Below are 18,322 nucleotides of genomic sequence, written 5' to 3'. Positions count from 1 at the left end.
CTCTTCGCAGTGGTGCAAACCTGCTGCAATTACTGTTCCAATAGTGTGGGTATTCCTTTTCTGTTCTATCCTTTCCTGTCCTTTCAATTTTTTCCTTTCCTCTTCCCTTTCCTTTCCCTGTCCCTTTCCCCTAATTCACTTTTTCCCTTTCCCTCCTCCCTTTCCCCTTCCCCTCCCTGATTTACTTTTCCTCCTCCCCTTTCCCTTTCTTTCCTCCTCCCTCCCCCACACCTCCGGCCTTACTCTTCTTCCCTTTCCCATCTCTTTGCGCTTTGCTATCCCGTTCGTGCTCCTCCGGGGGTTTCCCGGTGCCTCCGGCCCGCGGCCGGCGGAGGGAGCTGCGGCCGCACGGCCGCGCCGCGTCCCGCAGCGAGCGGCGGGGCGGAGCGGGGCGGCGGCGCCGCCTGTCACTTCCCCTTCCCTTCCCTTCTCCGCGCCGCGATCCGGCTCCGGGTCAGAGCCGCCGCGGCCGCTCCGCAGCACCGCCCGCGCTGCCGCCATGCACCGGGGCTGCGCGCCCGCCCGCCCGCCGCCGTGAGTACCGAGCGCCTCCGGGGCCCGGGGTCCCCGCGCGTGTCTCAGCCGCTCAGCAGGGCTGTCTCCGCCAGCTCCCGCGGGTGTCCCCGCCGAAGGGGGTGAGGGCACCGCGGCGCCCGAGCAGAGCCCCCGGAGACGGAGCGGTGCTTGTGCTCCGCGGGGGCGGCCGCGCTCCCGCCGCCCGCCCGGTCTGTCTCGCCGATGCTGGCGGAGCTGCGGCCGCGCCGCCGCTCCCGCTGGAGGCAGAGGCGGGTCCGGCGGGAGCAGCCGGGGCAGCGAGCGCCCGAAGCGCCGCATCGCTGGGGGACGGGCGGCTCTCGCCCCTGGCCTCGGGTTTGGAGGGGTCGCGGCCGCGCCGGGCTTCGGGCTTGGCACCCAGCTGGGGGCTGTCCAACTGTGGACAGCTCGGACTCGAAACGCAGCCTGGCTTTCCCTAACTTTTCTGTGCTTCCCGTCGCGGGACTGGGATTTTGGGTGCTGATAACTTGCTAGCCGCGCCCGGGTTTGGTCTCCTGTTCTCGTCCTTCCCGAAGAGCCGGGTGCTCTGGTCGCGAAGCGCCGGCTCCTGCTCATCCCCTCGCTGCCTGTGGCGGAGGCTGGCGGTGCGGCAGTGCAGAGCTTCTCTTGCCCGGTGCGATGCTTGACGGAAACAGCCAGAGTGTTTTACCGAGGGGAGCGGCAGCCTGTGATTCTGGAAGTCAGAATAGCGTTTTAATGGAGATCCTCCGATGACAGGTGTAGATTTAAATGGGGGTTTAGTTACATCCACCTGATCTTCCATGTGTTAGAAGTGAAAAAGCCTTTTCTGCCTCTATTTATCTTCTAGCTGCAGCTTGTCTTTTAGCTATGAATGGAATTATCAATGAATTGTGCTGGAAAAAGTAAATTTTAGTTCATAAATGAGGACTTTTTTTGTATGAGGAATTTATTCTGGAACAAGCTACAGAGTATATTTATTTACATTACAGCAGCTGACTCCACATAGCCACTGTTCCACAGTAGCTGTTCCAGAAAATTTCCCCATGAAGAAGTTCTAAATGTTATTACTTGCTTTTGGACTAGAATTTTTTGCATATCTTTCTTCCTACCACTTTGATCTGGACTTTGTCAGCCTGATGACTCTGAGCTTACAGCATTATTCTCTGCATTGAAGGATTTGGGATGTATTTTTTCTACTTTGCTCCTTAGGAAAAAAAAAAAGTGTTAATTCAAGGCAGGACTTAATTTTTCTGGAATTACTGAAGTGGAAGAAAAAGGATACGGATGAAAAAATGACACACCAGAGAGATGCATGCAAACAACCCATCCTGGCTGCTGACTTTCCTCTTGTGCCATTCTGCAGCAGCTGCCAACGGGGTCATGGCGCGCCGGGCTCTCTGTTACCGTCTCCCTTTCCACGGAGATGGGAGCGTCGCTGCTTAGGGCTGAAGGCTGTGCTTGCACGGCGCTGCCTGTAACTGCAGGGCAGGAAAACTGGCTCCGTGCTGCAGCTGGCAGAGGGGATGGGACTTGCATGGTCCAAAGGAGCAAACCCGAGTGAGTGCAGGTGATAGATCAGCTCGGAAACTGCCCAACGTAGGTGGGTATGTCCCTGGAATGTGCAGAGCAGTAGATGCGATCGGAGCTGTGGAGCTACAGGATTAAATATTTGTAATGACAGCAAACTGTCCCCATGCTAAGCATGGATTAAATTTCTTTAGGGTAGAACATGTCTCCTATTATTGAGTAGCTGAGTCAATCTGCAAACATATTCCTAATAAAGAGCAGCCTTCATACTGTCTGTGTTGGACTTTGGTGCTGCTCTGGTGTGTCTGTTTAAAAGGAGGAGATGCCGCCAGCATCCAGGGCTGTGAGAGAGGACAGTCCCCTTCCTATTTGAAATATGCCAAGCGTACTCAAGGAGCTCTGTGTGGAATGCAAGAAAGGGCTGTTTTAAAGGGCAGTCCTAGCCTAAAGGTAATTCAGACTTGTGTCCTTATTAAGCAAGATACACTCATTAGTGTGTTGGAAGTGTTTGTAATTAGATGGTGTCTGCCAGGAGAGCGTTAAAATAATCTTTCCTGTTCATTGGATTTGTGTATCTGTGGTCTCAATCTGCAAGAAATCATGTATTTGGGGATTAGCAGATGGTGCCATGGTGGTACCAACAAGAGGGACTTTTTGTAACTCTTATCTTTGCTTCATTAATGGTAAGATTTGTACAGTCTGTATGAAGTTGAGAGCGTTTTTCAGGTGTTTGAGGGGGTTGAAGTGTTTTGGAAACTCAAACTGCCTTCACTGTTCTGGTGGTGATTTCTGAAGAGTACAAGAGTCATGGAAAATAAGCCCTTGCTAACCATGTATTTCTGTTTCACCACTGAGGATTAGCAGCACCAAATTCTTTAGGGTGATTTTTTTTAATATAAGAGAACTGGGTTTGTCTTCCTGTAAAAAAGTGTAAATAAACTATATATTGCAATAGCAGAAAATTCCATGTGTGTTAATTTCTGCTGTGGAAAATGTGTGTGTTTATACATAGATCTGTAGGTACAGCCTCAATCTCTTCAGCTCTCGGTAACAAAAATAGAAACAAAATCTTTCTTTCCCTCAAGGCCAGCAATAACCTTCTTGGTGATTTTCAGAGGAGTCTCTGCTCTGCAGACAGCACTGATTCCTTCCCTGTTCCAAGCCTTACGCTGCAAATGCTTCTGGGCTCCCCTGCTATTCCCATGCTGCCTGCCAGTGGTGCCCCAGGAATTCTCTGGCTGTAAAGGAAATGGAACTTGTCAGCCCTGAATGATCACCCTTTCCCTGCAGAGACACGGGGGCTGCCCAGTCACCACTGTCACCCTCCAGCACCATGGGTGGCTCCAGCAGCCACTGTGAGATGTTTTGGGCTCGACTGACTGAGTTCATCTTTCACAGGTGTTTGATCCACATGATTTATACACTGGAGATCAGTTCTCCAAGGTCCTGAGCACATTAACAGCTGTAAATAAGGCTACTGAAGGTAAGAAAAAAGGGGTTCTTCTGTTGTCCTTTCAAACTATTTCTTGTGTGTACGAAGGGCTGGTTTTTAATTTTTGTTAATTCCTACTTTTTGGTGATTTCTGGAGGTTTGTCAAATTGTGCTGCTAGCACTGATGGCGGGATTGACATTTCAGGCTTCTGCCAACTCTGGGTTAAAATGTGATGTTTCAGAGTTGTTGTATGAGCTCTGCAGACCTCAATTATCACTTTACACTGAGGGACCTCTGCTCAGTTTTGAGCATTAAGAATTAAGGGGCCTCAAAGTAGGTCAGCATAAGTGATCCTCAGTGTAAATGAACATGCACCTCCCAAAATGCAAACATCATATTTTAAAAGAGTTGTGTTTTGAAGCTGAAGAGAAAAACAGCTTCATCTGCATAATACCTTTCCTGAATGTCAAATTAAATGTTGTTGCTAGCTGCTCGGTCGATTGTATTGATGTTTTTCTCTCTCTCCTCTCCCTGGCTCCGTGGAGTAGGCTCCTGGATCTGAGAAGCACGCTGATGGCTTGTCCTGTATCCCTGGGAGCACGAGTAGGCTGCTGAAGCAAAACAAATCACCTTACCCTGATTCCATGCCAGACATGTAGCTGTTCCCTACAGATTGCTTTAAAATGATATTCAGTAGCATAGTCTGTGAAAGGAGAAGTTCAGCGGGGATGGGGATAATGGCACTGTGGTGCTCTGGGGAGGGATGAGAGGATCAGAGTCTCTTTTCTGAGATTAGGAGGAGCAGGTCTGCCTGGTGCTGGGAAGAGTTCACAGCTTCTTGTCATAGAGGTATGTTAGACAGTCTCCTGCACACCCACCAAAGTCCAGCACCAGGAGAAGAGTTCCATTTCCCGCTTGTGGGTTACATTTGAGATGGTGTAAAGGAGGAAATTTCAAAATGAAAACTCATTACTTTCCTCTCATGGGAAGGCTTTTCTTTTAGCTTGCTGCATTATGTCTATATATTATATAAACTGGTGTGTTGTTTATTGTGCATATATCATACATCAACATATATAATAATATATGTCTAATAATAATGTATAATGTATAATAATAATAGTATATATTTGTAAACCTCCTCCCACCCCCTATGATTTGTACTTACATATGTGCGCATGTGTCTGTGTGTACAATGCTGCTCTGAAGAAATTCAGGTTCTGAGGATGCTGTTCTGCAGCCAGGACTCAGCTCTGCTGGCAGCTCACTCTGTAGAAGTTGGGGAGTGGGAACGTGGCCTCAGGCAGCCTCAGCACCTCCTCAGTTACCAACAGCGCCCGCTGACCCTGTGTAGAAGCTCTTGCAGTTCTGTGTGATGGGGGATATAAAATGTAGGTTATGGGTAGGTTAAATGATGAGAGCAGCCTCTGCAAATGCTGCTGTTATGATATTTTCTTCATTAATCTGAAAGCAAAAAGAGAGAGAAACTCTCTTGCCTCTGTCCTTGCCTGTTGCTGCACTGGAGGGGTGTGATGGGGTGTGTGCTGGCAGGGTGGCAAGGCTGCAGTGCCATCTTCACATCTGTCCCTTTATTTATGGCCCAAGCTCCATACTTCCAGCCACTCATGTGCCAGCTCAGCCCGGGACAGGGCTTTGCTGGGAAATAGTTCCTGTCATATTTTACTGGCGGGGCTATAGAGAAGCTGGGATCCTCTTGATTCCATGGCAAACATCTGTTTGAACATATGCTTTTTGCGTTTAAATTGTAAAAAGCGCAATGCCTGCGATATAATTAGCTGCTCAGGCAGAGAACACCCTTGGGAAAAGTACAGGGTAAAATAAATATATGTCTCAAACATTTACTTTTTGGTTGCTTAGTCAAATTCCTGAGGAGCCTGTGTCCTGCAGATGGTCCAGTTTGTCTGTTTGGCCAGAGGCCGCAGGCTGAGCGGAGCATCTGGGCAAGCCTGGTACCAGCCACTGCAGCTGCTGCTGTCACCAAGGCTCTGACATGCCTGCACATGCCAGCACCTGCTGCACTGCTGCATCCCAGCACCCTGCGTGGAGGCAGAGGGAAGTAGGTGTCAGCTGAGGAAAGGTTGTGGGAATGTATTTCTGAGGATCCATTTGAAGTCCAGTCCTTGTGTCTTCCTGTGTCTTCATGGATCTTTCTGTGTAAATAACTTGAGGCATCATTTTGTAGTGGATATACTTGTAGTTCAGCAGCTATCCATCAAAACACAGCAATACAGATAAGCATCAAATAAGCATCATGATGCTTTTTGTCTGCAAGAGAGGGCAGGGGAGGAAAACCAGCTGTGCTGGATCAGACAAGGCTCATCTGCCAAAAATAGTGTAGGAATGTGAGCAGAAAACCCAGCTATTTTAACCATAGTTTAAGCAACATATGGCAGCAGTGTTCCGTGCTGGACCAGGCATAAAATAGGACACTGTCATGATGCGATATAAATGATATGCTTTCCTGCCAAACTGTCAAAGGCAGTTTTACATTTGTTTCTAGGTTGCTGCAGATATTTATAAAAGCTTTGGAAGATTGGGAGGGGCAGGGAGAGTCATAAAATCCACAGTAATGGAGTAATTTCCGTGGAACTGTGGCTGTTGACTTGAATAAGTGAAGTCTGGACTCAGGATTTATGCCCTCCCTTTCAGAAGGAATCAAGGGAAGAATATCTCACACTGGCAGCCAGCCACACCCCTGGCCTGTGAGTCACCAAGAGCAGCCAAAACCACTCTGCTCAAATATCAGGATGCTTCAGAGAGAAAAACCCACTCAGCTGGCCAAATGGGTTTTACATGGGGAGGGGTTTTGCCGTTTCCACAGCTCAGAAAGCTGGGAATTCACCATGCAGTTTTCAGGCAGTTGTGTAATGAGCAGGACAAGAGAGAAAACTGACTCACTGACAGCACACAAGGTTTGCCATGGATGTTGTCCATCTCTGGAGCATGGACTGACTAGATGGTGTGTGAGTATGGCATGGCTGGGCTTTGTAAGGCAGCAGCACCCGGCAGCCATAGCCAAGGACCTGGTCCCCACTGTGCAAGGTTTAGGAGAGAGACAAAGCAAGTCTCTTCCCCAAGAGCTCACAGTTTGTGTTGTTCCAGGTCCAATCTAAGGAAGAGATATTTTCCTATTGAAATAAAAATCCTCTGAGGAGAATAAAAGCCCAGCTGAGTTCCTGTAACTCCTACCAAACTTCCCCTTCAGAATGAGTTTTCCATGCTGACATTCAGACTGGAGGAGAATGGAGGAAAAGCAGCCTTGCAGTTTGTCTTTTCTGATTTCTGTACACGTTTTATGGCTGTATCACCCTCTCCTCTTGCCGTGTTTTCAAGGCAGAATTCCAAACGTGGTCCACAGACTTGCACATCCAGCACAGGGATTCCTGCAGACTGCTCTGTTCTGCTTTCCAGGTCCATGGGGGCGTGTGGTCCCCACTGCAGGTGGAAAACTGCAACACTGGAATGCAGAAAGGTCCTAAAATCTGAAGAGAAGCTACAAGACCAATCTTAAAAATCCCTCATGTTTACTGAAATGATATCTGCTGTTGTGTCTCTTGAGCACCATGGGACACACAAAGGAGTGGTGTCCCATAGAGTAGCAGCGAAGCACTGGGAATTACTGGGTGGCTTGTATGTTTTTACACCTCTGCAGCATCCAGCAGGATTCTGGGGCTCAGCATGCCAGATTCTGCCGGAGCTGGAACTGCTCTTAGCAACAAGGCTACTGACTCAGTCTCTGCACAGTTAGGACCAGGAAACTTTTTACCCTCTGGCAATTTTTTTGGTATTAATATAGAAACAAATCACTAATTACAAAAACAGATGTGTCAGAGTAGCAGCATTGCCTCCAGCATCAGGTGGGGAGAAAAACAAGCCTAGAGACTGGTTTGCAAAGCAAGGAGCTCTGAGTGTGAAGGAGGCAGCTCCAGGAGCTGCTGGGATGATCTGAGCCTTTCCGTGAGCAGTTCATCTCCTGGGGATGACACTCCTGTCCTTCCTCGGCATGGCTTGAATCCCTCTTTCACATGACTGATGGCAACGGTCCATGAACAGCAATCAAAATAGTGCCTAGCCTCTTTCAGCTGGATAATGAACCCAGAAGGACTCCTCTAAATAGAGGAGCGATTGTGTTGACCAGCTGTTCAGCATTCCTCCCTGCTCAGTGTGGATAGCCCACACTGCAGCTGCAGAGGTGACCTAAGAGCACTCGCTGGAGAGCTAAGCTTTGACGCACCTTCAGCAGTACTTACTTTGATCCCAGAAACACCCCCAGTGGGAAACCACAGTACTGAATACTTTTCTACAGTTTTAAGGGGGATTTCAAAGAAATACCGCAGTTGGATGTGTGGCTGCAGAGCTGGCACAACCTAGGAGTGCCTTGAGATGCAATTCAACTTCTTCCATGATGGAAGGGTTATCCCAGCCCAGAAAACCACCCTCACTGCTGACTGAGAGCAGCCACGCTGCAAATGCCATGCACTTGCTGTCTTGCTCTCATAGATGCTCTTTGAACTGTTGTGACCTGTTCCTGTTCTCTTTACAGGCTCCTTGCTTTGCTGTGATATGGAGGGATGGTGGACAGCTGAGTAACACTCAGATGTTGTTTTGTTTCCCCAGATCAGCTGTCAAAAGGGCCATGTTCACATCTGTCCTCTCTTAACTCCACGGCCGGAGACCCCCAGAGTGACTCCACCAGCACAGCTTCCCAGTCAGCAAGGGTGTTACGGAGGCAGTCCAAGCCTGTGGTACCCTTTATTTAACCTGTAATTGTGGGTTGGGTGGCCCTGGGGGGAGGTTGTGATTGGTGCCTCTGGGTCAACACCAGAGGTTGTTCCCCTGATCTCCATCATGGGTTTGCTGTCTCAGTTGGAGGGAGTCCTGCAGCTTCTCCAAACTGCAGTGTTTCTCTGTGTGACATGAGAAGAGTGATTCTTATCTGCCACCCATTGCACTGGAAAACTAAATTAATGCTTGGGAGAGACCTTGTGGTCCTCTGAAGGCAGTGTTTACACAGCAGCAACATATGATTGGTTGTTATACAGAGCAATACTGAGAAAACAGCTGTCACAACAGAGAAGAACAATGGCTTGTCCTAGTTGTTTCTGGGGTTTTTTGGCTATTTACTGATGTTTTTCCACATTTCTTCCCTTAGGAGATGACCGAGAATGGCAGTCACCAGCTGGTGGTAAAGGCCAGGTTCAATTTTAAGCAGACCAATGAAGATGAACTCTCTGTTAACAAAGGAGACATTATTTATGTCACTCGAGTTGAAGAAGGGGGCTGGTGGGAAGGCACCTTGAATGGAAAAACAGGCTGGTTCCCAAGCAACTATGTCAGAGAAATCAAATCTACTGGTAAGCAAGTTGCTTTCAAGGGCTGATTGAATGACAGTGGCATAATGCAGTGAGGACCCTCATGCCTTTGGGAAATTGCTGCTATTTATTAAGGACCGTTTGTGTACTTCAGGCAGCTGGGCTAATGGAAGGACGAACGGAAGGGTAAAGTGCAGTGTTTCGGATGAATTGCTTGAGAGCTGCTTCACCTTCTTCCCACCACGTTGTGCGTTTCTCTTGCTTCCCCCAAGCCCCAGCAGCATGTAAGCAGGGATATTGTCAGAGGATGAGGACAGAGATGGATGTGAGTCCCCTTTATCCTGGAGAGCTGTCAGCGTCTGAGCTCAGAACTAGCTTTTTGCTAGAGACCTTGGTCAGGCAATGTATTTGTGCTTGATCCTGGCTTTTCAGGCATCAGTGGGATGGATGCTCACCATCACGATGTGGAATCTGACAAAAACGGCATGGCCACAGGGCATTGTCAATGTTTTGGTCCAATAGTGATGGTTGATTTCACAGAGTACATTTTTCCCCAGATGCTTCTGCTGCAATGTTGAGAAAGGAAGAGAGAGGGGATGATCTGCCTGATGACATCTGCCTTTATTGAGCTTTGTCTTGAGTGTCCTTAACATTTTCTGTGATGTGTTTGTACCCAGAGGTAGGGTGGTGATGATGTGAAGCCCCTGTCCAACTGCCCTGAGGCATTACACATCCATTCAGACAGCTCACCCCTGTCCAGGCCTTTGTGTGAAATTAAACCATTTTTTTGCAAAATGCAACTTAAGTCCTTAGTGCACTTTGAGCACTTACCATAGACAGAGACCAGCTGTGTTCTTGGTGCTGGTTCTGTGGCTCAGGATCGGCTCTGGCCTCAAACACTGAGATGCCAGCAGGGGTCTGCAAAGTAGCTGCAACATGTGCAGCCCCTGTTAGACATCCTTTCTTCTACTCTTGCAAAAATGAAGCAAAGGAGGAGAAAAAAATTCACAATATAGTGCTCAGAATTAGGTCAGTTTTTATTTTATTCTAAATGAAAAAAATCATCTCATCTCCCTCTGGGAAATGATGTCTGAGCTGGAGCAGGAAGTTGTAGCAGGGATTGGAGGCTTGTCTGGCACAACTCAGGAATCACTGATTAACACAGTGAAGGGAGAAGAGAGATGTTTTAAACAAAGGAGAGCAAACTTGAAGGGAAAATCAGATGAGAGCTGCATGATGTGACAATACCTCACTGAAGTTAAGGGCCAGTCTCCCATAGATCGTGATGGAAGAGCCCATGAGATTTTTCTGTCTGCAGAGCTTTTCCCTCCAGATCCTCTCTCAGCACCATTTGATGTGACAGGAGGGTTCATTGCCCTGGTGTGTGCATGCTCAGGAGATGTGTGTGTATTGCAAGTGAGGAGTGAGGGACCATCATTATCCCTCCCTGCCCCAGGAGTGCTGCTGGAGCTGCAGCTTGCAGGGAGCTGCCCTTCCCACCTCCACAGTGTAAGACCAGACACACTCTGAATGGAGTTACTTGTTTTTCAGCAGTGTCCATACCTCTGCTGTGTCCTAGGTGTGCCCTTTGGGTAGAAATACTCTGTGATTCTGTGAAATAACTGTGGAGCTGAGCTCTTCTGAGCCTTTAGCTGGAAGTGACAGGAAGCACTACAAGGGCGATATTTAGACAGTACATAAAGAGAATAAATTTATCAATTTCAAGTTTCTGCCCTGCTGTCAGTGTGCAGGTAATTGCCTTGTGTGAGCAATCGCAGGGAGCCAGGAGAGCCTGGCTGTGGCACTGGCACATTTCAGTGTGTGCAGCGTGGCCAGGGCTGGGGCAGCCTGCCCTGCCTGCCTGTCCCCATCCACAGGGAGCGTGGTGTTGCTGGAAGGGAAGGGGCTTCTCTAGGGAAGGAAAATTGGAGCAGGGATTTGTCCATGTGTGTGTGTGTGTGTGTGTGCATATGTAAAGAGCTGGAGACATCCACAGGGATTTATCAAATGCAGAATGAGAATTGATTTCCAGGGTTTTGTGAGATTTCATTTAAATCTGCCTTCATTCAGAGAAGGATTTTGCATCACAAGTGGCTGTGGGGATAGGAGGTCAGCATATTGATTTGGGTTGGCTTCAAATGCCTTGTGAATCACTTGCTAAAAAAGATAGTATCTGTCATTTCTGACTGAAGTCCAATTTTAAAACCAAATTTAGTGGGCCAGGTGAAGCAACACTATAGTTCCAAAGATTGACAGATTCTGGGCTGCTGCCAGGGATTTTGGAGCAAACCTGGACGTTGGTTGGGCAGAGGCTGCACAAAGCTTCTGGTGTGACTCGCTTGGCCACTGTCAGTGTCGTGCATGCCACTGGTTTTAATCTAGTTTTTTTTTAAATGGGGAAACAAACCCTGCAATTGAAGTTTTGTGGTCAGAGGGGTGAAGTTATATTTGCTGGATGTAATGTGGCAGTGTCTTTTCCTGATGGAATAATGAGAGCTGTGCACTGTAATTTATTCATGGGGTTTTTTTTGTACAGATAAACCACTCTCTCCCAAAGCACTGAAAGGGCTAGAAAACACTCAGATGACAAAGAATTATTACCCTGTGGTAAGTTTTAAAGTTCTGATCATACATTTTAATAAGTACCATGTTATTAATCTTCTGAAGTAGCTCCTTCCCATAAAAATCATTGATGCAATTTTAACAACTGGGAATGTGACTCTGTGTTTAAATGCAGCTGTTTCCATTCCCTTGATTCAAGGCCATTGAGACAATAAACCACAAATGGAAGTGGCTGCAAGGTGTCAAAAGTAGAGACTTGAAGTAGACAACTGAGATAATTAAGGAGAAGTTGCAGCTTTCAGATCAATGCTAGGGGAGAAGGCACAGTATTTCCTGTTGATAAAGATAGGGAGATAATGTCATGGTGTAAGCAAGCAAAATCAGGGCTCTGGCCCCTTTCTTGGGTTTGGCTGGAGATGTTACACCCCATGGTGCCTGTCCTAGGCCTCTGCCAGCAGCTGCCACAGCTCATGGCCTGGCTTTGTAACTGGGCTTGGCTTTGAGATGCCTCATGTGAGCATCGCTGGCTCTCAGTGCTGGAGCTGAATCCTGCTCATCAGTATGTCTGAATATATATCAAGCAAAGCAAAGCAGAAGCAGTATGTCCAGGGAGCTGAAATCACCTCCACTGTCTCCAGAGCTTATCAACACTGAGAAACTGGAGTGCTTGACTGGGAGGTGCAGGCACTGTGTTTGTCTGCTGTGCAGCCAGAGACAAACCAGCTGCTGAGATGGATTAACAGTGCCAAATCCAGATCATTACATCCCTGAAGTGGCAAATGAGGTGTGCCCTGCTTGATCTGCCACAGAAGCCATCCTTGGTGCAGCCTTTAACACCTGCGTTCCAGGTCTCCCCAAGTTTGCAAAGTAAAATCTCAATATTTGACCACCAGGACTTCCCTGAGTGTTCTGGGTTCTGGATTAAGAAATGTAATTTCTAGACTTGAGATACACTTCCATGCTTTGCCAGACTTGGAAGCTGATGTCATGTTCTTTTGACTAGTTTGCTGGAACAAAGATCTTCTCAGCGCTCTGTCTCTCACCCTAGGTGTTGCAAAATATTCTGGAAACAGAACGAGATTATGCAAAGGAACTACAGTCACTTCTGGGAACTTACTTAAGACCCCTCCAGTCTTGTGATAAGTAAGATAAAAGGGCATCTGAGATGGAGAGAACACTGTGGGAGCCTTGGGGTGTCATGGACAGAGGGCACGTGTTTAGACATTGTCCAGTCAGGAGAGATGGGAGAGTCGTTTTCTAAGGCCTCTGTATTTCAGTCACTTCTCCCTTCCCAAAATCTTCATGTGGGAAAATTTTTGTGCTCTCAGCCTTGTAGGCCTAAATGAGGGTGTTATGACTCTTAGGATGACAGAAGCAGGCACATTAGCTTTGGAAGCACCCAACCTCACTCAAGGAGCAAAGAAGCCCCTGCCTGTTGGACCTTCCCCCCATAGGGAAACCCATGGCATGAATCCCTGAAGACAAAACTCTCTGTTTGTGCACACACCTCCCTCCCCAGCTCTGGCTGCAATCCCATCTGTCTGTGTCTATTAGACAGCTAAAGATCTGACAAGATTAGTGGGATTAAGTGATTTAAATCCAATTAAGATAATCCTTGGCAGCAGACTCCTTCTCTAGGAGACTTTGGTCTGTAGTTCACAGACCATGAATTTTGTCCGATGCTGTATCTGGGGAAGGAGAAATTTTTGTGTCTTTTTGGAAGGTCTGCTGATGAATAAAAATGGGGTGCTCCTGAGAGCAACTTCTCTTTGATGGTGACTGTGATGTGGCTCTTGTAGGCTCAGCACTGGGGACACGGCAGCATTGCTGGGAAACATGGAAGAAATCTCTGCTTTTCAGCAAACACTGCACCAAGCCTTGGAAGAAGTTGCAAAGTAAGTTTGTGTCATAGCACGGAGGTTGTTAAGCTTTTTAACTGTAGCTAAAAATAATAGAAAGGCATGTTCATTAATATTTCTCCTGACTGCTGTCTTAGACTTGTTAAATATAGAAGAAAATAACAGGACTGAGGAAAGGTTGCAGGCGGTGCTTTGGCAGGAGGAAAAGTAGAAGGAACTCTGAGATTGGTGGTGTTAAAGCATGTGCTGAATGAGTGTCACTAGAACTGACACAGAAGTCTGCCTAACCCAAAGATGCAGGCACATGCAGGGTGGGAGATCGGGCAGGCATGAAGATGGGAATTGCCAGGGAGCAAAGAGCAGATTATTAGAGGTGATAATTTCCTGCAGGGAAGCTGACAGACATAATTAACCTTAGCTAAGGGCTGAAAAGAGATGGGGAACGACGGAATATTGAGAATATATTCAGGCTGTGGCTTCTCCTTTTCTCCCTGTCTTTTCATATTCGTAGGCAGCCCAGAGTGGTACCCCCCCACCCTCACACTGCCCTTAGTTCCAGCACATCCTCATCCTCATCATCCCAGCTGTAGCTCTGCTGGTGAGACATATCAGGTTCAGTCACAGGTTGTCTGAGGCTGATAATGGGTTGTGATGCTCACAGTCTGCACCACAGGAACCCAGACCCACCTGAGGATCCCCCTGTTCCTCCTGCCCAGATGGCAGGTGTGGATATTTTGCTCAGTGCTGCAGTTATGAGGTGACCTGGGAATGTCCCTGAGCAGTGGGTAGTTCCTGGGCAGGTCCCTGAGAGTGCTGTAGCTGCAGGGTGCAGATCCAGAGGCTTAACACAGCTGGTGTGTTGGTGTCTGCAGGCTCCCTGAGAACCAGCAGCGTGTGGGAGGCTGTTTCATGAACCTGATGCCCCAGTTCCGCTCCCTGTACCTGACGTACTGTGCTAACCACCCTTCAGCAGTGAATGTCCTCACACAGCACAGGTAGGTGATAGAGAAGGAGATTCAGACTCCTTTAAAAAGTTAACTTTTGTTATTAATACTTGGCCTGGCATGGCCGTTGACCTATGTTGACCATAGGTCAATGCTATTTGCTGCTGCTGGGACTTCGGGCTTTTCAGCAGGGCCTTTCAGCTTCAGCATGAAGACAACTCACACTGCTAGTGTTCAGAGCTGATCTCACAGGTCCTTTTTTGCACAGGACTCCCACCTTGGGTCAAACAGGCAGCCTCAGCTTTGGCAGTGGCATCTTCTGTGATTTTTACTTGCTAAACCCAAATGCTGTTTCAGGTCTACTGCTCAAGTGCTCACACACTGACAAATGGGAGAGTGTTCCCCTGTGGCACCACGGTGGGGAGCACATCACTGCAGAAGGAGAGTGGTCATCGAGTCACCCAGTTACCCAGTTTATTCACTGAGCTTCTATTCAACCAAATGGTTGATTTTCAGGGTCATTGGTAGAACACATTAATAACTTCTTTCTTCAACATGACCCACATGAGTAGACACTTGAATTTGTGTGATGTCCTGCTCAAGAGTGTGCCACGCCAAGATGCTACAACTGTGTCATCCCTAATATAGGTTAGCTGTCTTCCCTGCAATGATGGGAAAGCCAGATCCAAATGCATAGTGTTTAAGTCTTCCCATTCTGCAATGGGAACTCACGGTGTATTTACTTACCTGCTGAAAACCACCTTTAATTCAGCGTAACAACATGCCCGGCTCCAGCAAATGACTCATTCATGTGATTCCTCAGTCTTACCCCTTTTCCTAAATCAACAAAAGAATCAGCTTTGGCAAGTGTGCTGACACACAGAAGCCATGTTCTCTGGAGCAATGCACATGCAAACACCTGCATCACAGTTTCCAGCAGGGTCCCAGTGCATTGCTGCAGCCTCCTCCAGCACAACACCAGCCTGTGCATCCCCCTTCCCCCTCTCCCCATCCACCAGATACCTGCCCTTGTGCCACCTTGCTGTGCTGGGGGACCAGCTGCTGGCACCAATGTGCCCCAGAGCTGTGCATTCCAGCCCCTGTGGCCACACGACCTCTCCTACATCCTCTCCTGCTTTCCAGAGGAGAAAGGTCTTGCTTGGGTAGAAGCTCCCTGCCTGCTCCATGGAGTGGGTGGGTGGTGCTCAGAGGGGAGTTTGTGCTGCCTTTAAGGAGGCCCAGCTCAGAGCAGAGCCCTGGCCATCAGGAGAGCATGGGCAAAACACAGCCCTCAGCTCTGAGAAACCTCCTTGTTGTGTTTTTTTTTTGTTGTCTTTTTTTATAGTGATGAGCTGGAGAAGTTCATGGAGAGCCAAGGTGCGGCCAGCCCAGGCATTCTCATCCTGACCACAAGCCTCAGCAAACCCTTCCTGAGGCTGGATAAATACGTGACACTGCTGCAGGAGCTGGAGCGGCACATGGAGGTGGGTGGGCTGCTGGGCAGGCTCTGCCTCTGGATGCTGCCAGAGCTGCTCCCTGGGCTCCAAGAGACACCTCTGCCTCTTGGTATTTGAGCATCATGTGGCTAAAAGTACTTACCTCATCTCCAGGGAGATGTCCCATGTCCCCCAGACATTATTCACCTTTCAGATTAAAAGTGAGAAACTGGTGGAAGAGTCTGAGGAATGTTGTGGAAGCACATTACCTGTTCTTCACCCCAGCCCTTCCTCAAAGATGGGCCATTTCCAGCACAAGTAAAAGCAGACTCTAGGGACAGGCTACAGTTGCTGTTTATTTGCACAGCCAAGAATAAATCTGTGGTTTTGTTATCATTTGATGAGATTCCTAAGCCTGGCCACTCACTCCTGTGGCTCGCAGGCACATTCCCACCCCTTGCCCCAGGGTTGTGCTCCTGGGTGGAGGCAGATCTGCACAGACATGGATCTGGCCACCAGCACAGACACAGGGGTAGAGAGTGAGCCCCTGGGAGCAGGGAGAGCAGTCAAGGGCACAGAGACTTCCTTGGCAAGAAGCAAGTGTGCTTCAGGGCATTTCTTGCCCCAGGGACTGTAGAGATCTCTGCTACTGGAGCTCTGCTACTCACTGCTGGTGCACTCCAGCTGCAGGAAGGCAAAACTCAGGGGTGGTGCAAGGGGCTGGAGAAAACAGAAGTAACAGTCTGTTTTTAAGCAAGTTTCCTTTTTCTCCTCATCCAGTTTTAGTTGCCAGTTAATTCAGCACATTTACCCATGACATTTACCCATGACCTACAAGCAAGCCAAAGGATTAAATCTTCTATGCTTGAGCCAGGGATGTTCCTGCATAGGAGAGGGCATGAGAGCCTGCAGGGTGGGCACACTGCAGACCTACCTTTCCCTCTCACCTGGTTGAGCTGAGCTGCAGGGACTGAGCTGAGCCTGGCTGCAGCCACCATGCCCGTGCAGGGATGATGTGCTCTTTGCAGGATTTGCATTGTGCTCTTTGCCTGCTCTTTGCAGGCGGCTCAGCAGTGGGTTTGGGGACACACGTCACCTATTTGTCTTGGTTTCTAAGCTGAGCGTGGGAGTTTTGTTGCATGAATCAGTAGGCCTGAGGTTTAAGCTGTGATGCTGTGGGAAGAGGATGGCTGTGTGCAGTGTAGATGTACACCACAGCATTCCCTGCACTGCTGCGGAGCTGCTGAGGGGGCAGGTGTGTTCAGGGCAGCCACTTGTCCCACACTGCAGATGAGCAATGCCAGGCTGCAGGGGCAGGTCCATGACAACCTTGACACCTTACGATTTGCTTGGCATGAGGACTTGGTGATGAGGAGCCGGGCCTTAGATCCAGGAGAACATTCTGGGAGAGTACTAGCATACAGCTGGGGTCAGAAATAAGGGGCACCATTCTGCTTTTACCTGGCCCAAGAGCGCTCTGCTTAGACATGCCCTCCCTTAAGGCCAGAGTTGAAGCCCCCTTGATGGTGGTGGGTTTCCACCCTTGATGGGCAGTGGCTGGAATATCTGGCACTGCAATGGAAGTTTCCTTCCTGAAGGTGCGCCCTGCACCCCTGCCTGTTTTCATTGATTTTTCTTTGCAAGTCAGATTTGTTCTAAGTCCAGTCATACCTACTCTTGCTCTGGCCACTTCACACTCATTAAATCGGTATCAGTAAATTGCATAGCTGCCTTTTGCCATGCCATGTTGAAGTGGATGGTGGGGAAGGTACCTGGGAGACTTTGACCTCCTCCTGGATACCATGCTGCCTGTATCCTCAGCCCTGAGTGTAGTGGAACAGTGGGTGTTGCTCAGGGTGGGTTAATGCTCAGGGTGGGTGCTGCTGCTGCTGACGGCTGAGGAATTTGCTCTTCCTTCACTAGGAGGCGCATGCAGATCATGAAGATGTTTTGAAAGCCATCACATCCTTCAAGTCCCTTGTGGTAGGTGGCAATTCTTAAAATAGAGCCCTCCATTTCAGGTCTGCTTTTCATGAAGAATGAGTCAAGCCTGACATTTGTCTCCCCATTAGGAAAAAAGGTCTTTTGGAATGGAAAAGATGGGTTACAAAGAAACTTCATTTCACATTTCAAGCCTAGAGCTGCTCCTCTGGCTGTGGCAAGTACATGCTGGCTCTGTAGTGCCAGAGCAGAGATGGTGGATCTCCAAGTTTCTTTCTCCTCTATTACTGAAAGCCATGTGTGCACCGTGGTGGCAGCAGGGTCTCTTTCATGTCCTGTTGCCTTCAATCTCTAATCATATTCCACCTGAAACTAGACCACTCCTTGCTCATTGAGTGAGAGGTTAGCACAGCTGTGACTGACCCAAGTGCTGGTGCCAACAGGAAATTTTGCTGAGGTTTGCTCCACAGGCATCAGGAGGCTTGGACCACATTTCAGTAATTTGTGGCTCCAGGTGGTAATTTGTGGCCATCGGTGGGGAGCAGAGAGAATGGGTGAGTCAGAGATAACAAACCCATTTCTGTGAACTCTGTAGCCTGCACCCCTCAAAGTCCTGCTGCACTGAGATGAAATAGAAGGGGAAAAGCCATCCATATGCACAAAGGTTTTACCTGGAAACGCTTTTTATGGAAAAAAACTCTAGTCTCTCTTGCTTTGTAGCCACAGAGGACCTTTCACTATAATCACTCCAGATATGGTCCAGCTTCCTTC

General features: G+C 48.6%; 1 protein-coding gene across 4 annotated transcripts in view; it reads left to right on the top strand.

The window, feature by feature from the left end:
• Nucleotides 1-18,322, top strand: part of ARHGEF6 (Rac/Cdc42 guanine nucleotide exchange factor 6) — a 38,564-nt gene that overhangs the window by 5,527 nt on the left and 14,715 nt on the right. For 2 of the 4 annotated variants that reach the window (XM_059482842.1, XM_059482841.1), the window contains exons 3-11: nucleotides 3,442-3,526; nucleotides 8,115-8,242; nucleotides 8,650-8,851; nucleotides 11,346-11,416; nucleotides 12,420-12,514; nucleotides 13,171-13,266; nucleotides 14,103-14,225; nucleotides 15,520-15,658; nucleotides 17,534-17,593. In XM_059482842.1, coding sequence (XP_059338825.1) covers nucleotides 3,442-3,526; nucleotides 8,115-8,242; nucleotides 8,650-8,851; nucleotides 11,346-11,416; nucleotides 12,420-12,514; nucleotides 13,171-13,266; nucleotides 14,103-14,225; nucleotides 15,520-15,658; nucleotides 17,534-17,593 — 999 coding nt within the window. Of the gene's footprint in view, nucleotides 1-419; nucleotides 535-3,441; nucleotides 3,527-8,114; nucleotides 8,261-8,649; nucleotides 8,852-11,345; nucleotides 11,417-12,419; nucleotides 12,515-13,170; nucleotides 13,267-14,102; nucleotides 14,226-15,519; nucleotides 15,659-17,533; nucleotides 17,594-18,322 lie in introns of those variants that run through there. The other 2 variants (XM_059482843.1, XM_059482845.1) reach the window with 2 other exon arrangements.

Source organism: Ammospiza nelsoni, chromosome 15 (genome assembly GCF_027579445.1).
Source record: "Ammospiza nelsoni isolate bAmmNel1 chromosome 15, bAmmNel1.pri, whole genome shotgun sequence".
NCBI classification, from domain to species: domain Eukaryota; kingdom Metazoa; phylum Chordata; class Aves; order Passeriformes; family Passerellidae; genus Ammospiza; species Ammospiza nelsoni.
Note: the sequence above shows the minus strand (reverse complement) of the source record. Positions and strands in the feature narration are given on the sequence as shown.